General features: G+C 45.0%; 1 protein-coding gene across 3 annotated transcripts in view; it reads right to left on the bottom strand.

Moving 5' to 3' along the window:
• The window catches only part of ARHGAP25 (Rho GTPase activating protein 25), a 118,922-nt gene extending 117,690 nt beyond the window's left edge, over nt 1-1,232 (bottom strand). For 2 of the 3 annotated variants that reach the window (XM_023733104.1, XM_023733099.1), the window contains exon 1: nt 779-1,232. Coding sequence is in view for 1 of the 3 variants with exons in the window: in XM_023733101.1 (XP_023588869.1) it covers nt 779-839 (61 nt within the window). In the remaining 2 variants the exon portion in view is untranslated. The remainder of the gene's footprint in view (nt 1-778) is intronic. The other variant, XM_023733101.1, reaches the window with a different exon arrangement.
• Nucleotides 1,233-7,850: the final 6,618 nt, after the last annotated feature.

The following is a 7,850-nucleotide window of genomic DNA, read 5'->3' on the forward strand; positions in this document are numbered from 1 at the left end:
AATTTAATAAAACAAATCCACATAAAGAACCTCATAATAATGTTTATATTATAGATTAAGATTAATATATCAAATCATCTGTACAGGAATGGAGTATGGGTTAAAGGCCATAATATCACAGAAAATATGCCAGCATTCCTTAAGATAATTAATCCAAAATGCATCTCTTTTTCAACTCTTATATCTAAGAACTCCCTCCCATTCTGTTCCATTAACTGAAATTTTGATCTTTATTATACCTTTAAATGTCTCTAAGTTCCTATTCTTGTCCTTATTGTTTATGTTTTGCTCCAGGTAACCCCACCTGGGTCCCTGGGCCCACAGAGAGGACCTAGAGGCCCAATGGATTCACCAAATGGGACACCTTGAGTTGATTCAGAAATAATGCACATCAAAAAACTTTTCAGTCTTCGTGGCCTTATCCAAAGCCAGTCAAAATATGAATGAGTTTTCGAACATGGAAGGGAAATAATCCTCCCATGATAAATGAAGAGAAACTTAAGTTTTCCATGTGATCTGCAGCCTTAACCCATCTGAAGTAGCCCAGGTCCCACACCCCAAGGAACTCCATTCCACCGCTACCTCTGAACCAAACAGAACCCCCTCCAACACACTGGAACTTTGACCCAACCTATAGATTCGAATGCAAATTTTTCCCAAGCTCAGATTTGCTGCGGGATCCACTTTTCAGTTGGCCCATCTCCGAGGGGACCAACATGCAAATGCAGGGTGCTCAAGTGTAAGAACCCCAGAGGCAAAGAATAGACAGCCACCATACCTATTTTCCCAGCTTCTGCTTTCAGGTTGAACTCCCAGTTCCTTGGCAACTTCAGGGACATTTTTTTCCAGTTTGGGTGAGTATCCAGTGAAGCGGTGAGTCTGTCACAATCCGTGCCCTTCTTGCCTCTCTGATCTTCCTCTCTAGCTTTTGTGGTTTATTCTCCTTTATGATCGCTTCAGAAGCAATCTTGGGTCTCAGGTTGATTTGCCAACGTGCCTCCTCCTTCTCTCAGACAAAAGGTCCATCCATCTGTCACTTGGGGATGGCACTCAAATTCCCCCTACTCTCACCCACAGTCCCACGGGGCAGGACCCCCCTGAAGGGCACACCCGCTTCTCTTGCTTTCAGTTTTACCAGAAATATCCCAGTCGACACTTCGCTGTGCGTCATGGGAAGCAAAGCTCCTGTTTGAAAGAATCTCAGGCCTCACTGAGGCGAGGCCGTGAAAAACAACTGCTGCTTTTCTGCTTTTTTTTAAAACTGTCTGCTTCCTTGCATTTGAGGAAGTGGGTGGCTGGTGCAGATGATGTGTTATGAGCACTTTTTCTTGAGAAAATGGTTTTTGAAAATGCTTGTAAAAGCAGAATGTGTGCTTTTGTGATATAAGGTATAGTTTTGATAAAAAGAAAATCTGGGGACTCCCACCATGTAAACTCTGCTCTCACCTCCCACCTGATGGATCAAGAATCCAAAAACAGTCAGTAAGACAGCTACCATTCCCAAAAGTACCTTCTTTTACATTCTTCCTTCCATAAGGACCGCAAAGTAAGATCTCTACCTGTTCAGCCTGATATGAGATGTATTTTGATGTATTTAGCTCGCAAGTTCACTTTAGCTGGGTAGGCCTACTTGCATGTTGTAAAGGTTCTTGGGCACTGTGTTCAGGGTGTGGGCTTTGAAATCAAACCTACATGAGTTCAAAACTCAGTTCTTCCGTTTTCTAGCTCGACAACTTTTAACAAGAAACTGAATCCTTCCGAGTCTCAGAGTGCTCATCAGTAAAATGGAGTTGATGATAATCATGACTTCACAGGGTTGTTGTGAAGGCATCAAGTGCAGAGCTTGACATGCAGTGGCTGCACCCACAAACATTAATTCAACCCTTATTCTATTTAGTTCCGTTCCATAACAGGCTTTCATGTCTAACTAGGTCAGCCTAACTGAGTGACTAAGTATTTGGGGCCTGGAACCAGACAGTGTTCAAATCCCAGCTCTACTACTTTCTTGCTGTGTGACTTTAGACAAGTTACTTGACCATTCTGTGCTTCAATTTCTTCATGTGTAAAATGGGGTAGATAATAGAGCCCTCTTCATAAGGCTTTTGTGAAGCTTTATTAAATCATATATACAAAGTGCTCAGAAGAGTCTCACTACTGGCCAGCATGCAAGCTGCCCATCCCTGGTCCATTCACTCTTCTGCACTCCTGGATGACTCTGTCATAGTTTCTTCTTTGCCTCTGTCATGTAAGCTCTCTGTTGATGACTGCAAATCCCATCCTCATTACCAGTTTTATCAAACCAGTCCAGGGAGGCTGAGATCATCTACCTCTGACACCAAATGTGTGATGGATAATAAATCACATTCCACACGCCAACTACTTTTTGTGGAAATCTCAGCTTCCCTTCCCTGGTCATTTCAGACCCTAGCTGCCAGCACAGCCCTTCCTCTCTCACCCTCATTGACCTGGGCCTAGGTCAGTGGGTACTGGCGCCTTCTATGTTTCTTAGATGTGGTAATCCATTGGAATGACTCACAAACTTCAGGGAAAGGGCAATCTTTAATCTAGCATAAAAAAGGATACAAACACATAGGGTAGGGTTGAGGAGGGATCTTTGCACAAGGCTTCCATGCCCCCAGGGTACACACTTACCATCATGAGAGCAGATGTTTGCTCTCACCACCCAGGAAGCTCCACTGAACCTCCATCTTCCAAAGGCATTTATTGGCTTCACCATGTGGCCAAGATCAATTACATCATGTCTCCTGAGGCTTGGTCAGCATTGGTCCCCTAGGTGGTCCATGTTGGTCTGGTCAGCCCCCACTCATTAGCCTTAGGTGTGATCCGGTTTTCAGGAACTGGAACCAAAGGCAAGGAAGTTCCACACCTAGCAAAGACCTTGCTTCTTGTTTCATTACAAAATTGATTAATTGGAAGAGGGTGTTCACAAGCTCTCATCACCACATCTACCTACCTACCTGCATATAAGACTGTATACTTGACCTACTGCCTGTTAAAATTATCCCTGTTTGTTAGCTCTCCAGTGAATCTCCCCTATCTCGGTAGCATCATCAATTTCTTTTCTCTCCAGGATCATTCACATAAGCATTCAAACTATCCCATCTTTTAAAAAATCTCCCTTGATGCTATTTCCCCTTTAGCTACTGCATCATTCTCTCGTTTATTTCTGAGAATAATCTATACTTGCAAAAATCTTTCATGTTATTCTCTCCTAAATCCCATCTGTTGAGGTTTTTGCTCCATGACTCCACAGAATATGTTCTTATCAAGGACATCAATCACTTTCCTGTCACTAAAACTACTCATCAATTCTCCACCTTCATCTCACTGACTTATCAGTAGCATTTGACACAGATGATCACTTTCTCCAACTAGAAGTTCTCTCTGCACTTGGCTCCCAGGACCCCTCATTGGCCTAGCTTTCTGCCTATCTTTCTGACTGCTCCATCTCAGTTTCCTTGCTGATTCCTCCTCATCTCTCTGGCCTCTAAACATTGGAGGAACCCAAGACTCAATCAGTGGACCTCTTTTTCATGTATCTTCTGATGACTCCCAATGTATGTTTCCAGCCCAGACTGCCCCCCTGAACTCAGAATCATACATATATTTGCTTATATCTCTAACAGCCATCTCAAACTAAATGTGTCCAAAACTTAGTTCATGTATGACCCACTTTAGAAAAGTCCTCTTGCTATACTCTTTGCATTTGGATAACTGGGAAATCCATTCTTCCATTTACACAGACCAAAAGCTGACAGTTGTTCTTGACTTTTCTAACACCTCACATCTAATCCATCCTTGACTCCTCTCCTTCTCTTTCGTCTCACATGAAATACTGAAAGCTCTACTCCAAAATAATTCCCGATTTTTTTTTCTTTCCCATTTAGTCTCATATACGTGGTTGAGCTATGTATAGTATCGCTTGTTTTATGGGCTTGTCTAATCTTTAGATGATGGGTGAACCTCAGGAGTGACCTCAGTACTGAGTTAAAAAAGTGTCGGGGGGGCCATGCTCTCAAGGTTTCTCCAGATTCTGTCAGACCAGCAAGTGTGATCCTTTTTTTTGAGTTTGAATTTTCTGCTACATTTTTTTCTCCAGCTCTGTTCAGTACCCTCTATTGTGATTCCTTTCAGAGCTGTCAGTGGTGGTAGCCAGGCCACCATTTAGTTGTGCTGTTCTCAGTCTGGTGGAGGCTGTGGTATTTGTGGTCCATTAGTCCTTTGGACAAATCTTTCTCTTGTGTCTTTGGTTTTCTTCATTCTCCCTTGCTCCAGACGGGGTGGGACCAGTGAAAAATCTTGATGGCCACTCACAAGCTTTTAGGACCCCAGATGTGATCGTATAACTTGTGGAAGGCAGCAGGCAGTGTACTGTTCCATCTAGATCTAACCCAGGACAGAAACAAGTTGGCCTGAGCAGGTTCAAAAGTGGAGACAGAGGGAAGCAGAAGGAAGAAGAGTGCTGACATCCTTTATGAGAAACCCTCGATGAGACCCCAGGCTCTTAATCAGGAGTTAAGTCAAATTTATTCAAATTTTTGAAGAAGGAAAATTCCTAGATGGACAGCTGGATTAAAAACTGTACAACAGTTTAAGAGTGTATTAGCCATTGCTTCAGTAGTTTATAACAAACAACCCTGGAGCTCAGATACTTAAAACAAAAAGCCTTTATTTACTCATGGATTTATGAGTCAACTGCAGATTGGCTGGGTTAGGCTACACTCCAGGCTGCAGGATGCAGGTGGAGTTCAGGTATGCTCTGGGTGTTTCATTCCGGGACCCAGTCTAAAGGAGCAGTGACAGCATGGAGCATATTCGTCTTGTGGTAAGTAAAAGGAGCCTAGGAGGGAAGACCCACCCACACAGCACATCTAAAATTTCTGGTCACATCATGAGTCATTGGGTAGTGCAAATGGCTACTAACTAAAAGGCTGGCAGTTCAAACCCACCCAGAGGCACCTCAGAAGAGAGGCCCGGCAATCTGCCTCCAAATGGTCACAGCCATGAAAACTCTGTAGAGCACAGCTGTAGTCTGCAACACGTGGGGTCGCCATGAGTTGGGATTAACAGCAACTGGTGGTGGTGGTGGTGCGGTCACATGATGTCTGCTCACATTCCATTGGCTAATATAAGTAACAAGGCCAAGCCCAGCGTCAGGGAGGCTGGCAAATACACACAGCCCCATGGAGGAGGGGAAAGGGAGAAGGGAATGAATGTTTGCTGACAAGACTCCACTCTGTCATCCCAAACCAGCTTACCCAACTATCCTTGAGTGGCTTACCCTCCTCCCCAGGAATGCTAGGTTTCTCTCAACCTGGCTCAGCCAATTGGAGACTTTGGAACCCTCCCTCTACTGGTTGCTCCACCCAGACACCATGGCTCTTTCCTATCCTGGCTGTGAAGTATCCATCCTCAGTCCAGGCCCAGTGGCATGCCCACAGAGAACTGACACCATTCAAAGTCCCAGTCCTGCGAGCCTTCAGTTCAGGAACTCTGAAAATATTTTGAAGATGGCATTTAGAAACACATGGGGAACTTCCTTCAGTCTTTAGGGTAGGTTCCTGTGGGTCTTGGAAAAACTCATGACTGATGGGGGAAGTTGGTTGTGAATACTTGGAAGGACAATACTTGGAGAGTGCTCCTGGAAAGGCCCAGCCCAGCAGCCCACCCTCAGAAGAGAACTCTCTGCGTCAGTCAGCTGCCGTGTGGGGGCGGGGACTATTGTCTGTTGCAGCTGCTCCTCTCCTTCCCTGACCTTCAGAAAATGAAGAACTCGCTGTCTTCTCCAGTCCCAAAGTCTGGGTCAGCATCAGCAGTAGTAAAGCCAAAAAACTCATTCATCTATTTGCTTATCGAATACTAAATATTAAGGACTTAATTTTCGTTGGACTTTGGAGGAATGTTTATGAACAAGTGGATTTGGTTCCTGCCCCTGTCCAGCTTAGAGTCTGTTGAAGGAAAACAATTAAGGGAGCAATTAAATAGTGTGAGAAAACTTATATTGCTGGAAGCACAAGGAGCTATTGCAAATGGTTAAAGCGCTTGGCTGCTAACCGGAAGGTTGGAGGTTTGAGTCCAATCAGAAGGGCCTCAGAAGAAAGGCCTGGTGATCTGCTTTCGAAAAATCAGCCACTGAACACCTCAGAGAGCACCGTTCTACTCTGACACACATGGGGTGGCCATGAGTCAGAGTCAATTAAAGGGCAACTGATTGATCACTGGTTGTTTGCAGGGAGCTATGGGAGTTTATATCCCAGGGGCCTAACTGGGACTTGGTGAGTGAGGGACGCCTTCCTGGAGGAAGTGTCTTTTAAATTAAGGATTGAGGAGTTAAGGAGGCAAGAGGATTGGGAAATGGGTTCCAGGCAAAGCAAACAATATGCAAGAGGCACAGAGGTGAGAAAGAACCTGTCAGGTCACTGTTGAGAAGGATGTAAGGGGCAGAATGGACAGGAGATGAAGCTAGAGAGAGAGGTCAGGGCTGGATCACCTAGTAAGGCTTGGTGAGGAGTTTACTAAGGAGGAAATAAGGGGTACTGAGAGTTTGTAGCAGGGTAGGTTGTGGCAGATATCCAGGTGGGAGTGAAGGGTGGAGGAGTGGTCAGCATCAGTGGGCATGGAAAGAAGGGAAAACAATGCAAGAATCATTTAGCTGGTAGACTTGGCAGCCCCTGGAGAATTATTGGATGTGCGTGCTGGCCACTGGGGAGGAAAGAGATTTGATGGACCTGGTTCCAGTTACTGAGGGGACGGAGGTTCCCATCACAGAGACTGGGAGTGCACCATAAGGTTGAGGGCTGATAATGAGGGATGGGAATCCAGCTACCACAAGGGAGCAGACGGTGAGCTCAGATTGGGGCACATTGCCTTTAGGGACCTATGGGGCATTTGAGTGCAGTTGTCCTGCAGGCAACCAGGTATGTGAGTTTAGAGCGCAGAAGACAGTTCATGCCTTCACTCCACAAACATCTACCCAGGACTGTGCTGGATGCTAAGTAAACAAAGATGACTAAGGACCTGGCCTAATCCTCAAGTGACTCATGAGAGAGAAGTGTAAACATATTGGCAGTACTGTGCTAGGTGCACAAATAGTCCACACAACGTACAATGGGGTCAGGAAATGGTTAGCTGTACCTGGGTGGCCAGGGACGGCTTCCCAGGAGAGATGACCCAAGTGAGGGCATTCAGTCAGGAAGCAAGATGGAGGGTGTGGGAGGTGGCAAATGAAGCAGCTTTATAGTTGTTAGAATGCTAAATCCATCTAGAGATGTTCCAGGAATAGCATACGGCTGGAGAGTGAGGCTGAGGGGATAACGGAGGGCCAGAGGTTGCAGGGGCTGCTGGGGCCAGGGCGTGATCCATTTGCTGAGGGGTTGAACTCTACCTTGAGGTAACAATCATTGGATGACTTCTTAAACTTCTATTGTAATTTTACCATTACAGAAGTTCATGCATGATCTTGGTACCAAAAACCAAACCAAACCCATTGCCATCAAGTCGATTCCAATTCGTGGCAACCCCATGTGTTACAGAGTAGTACTGCCGCATAGCCAATTTCCAGTCCTTTCTTTCAGAGCGCCGTTAGGTGGGTTCAAACCGCAGCCTTTAAGTTAATTGTCAAGAGCAAATCCTTTGCACCGCTCAGGAACTTTGCGTGATCTCGATAGAATTTTTAAATAAGCAGAAAGACAGAAATAAAATCACTGTTAGCATTCAATGTGTGATGAGAATTTTTCCCGTTCTCATTCTCCATCCCTCTCACTCTTTCTATGTAAGTATGTATGTGTGTGCACATATGTATTTTTAAATAAAAAATAATTAGAGTGCGT

Source organism: Trichechus manatus, unplaced genomic scaffold (assembly GCF_000243295.1).
Source record: "Trichechus manatus latirostris isolate Lorelei unplaced genomic scaffold, TriManLat1.0 scaffold00004, whole genome shotgun sequence".
NCBI classification, from domain to species: domain Eukaryota; kingdom Metazoa; phylum Chordata; class Mammalia; order Sirenia; family Trichechidae; genus Trichechus; species Trichechus manatus.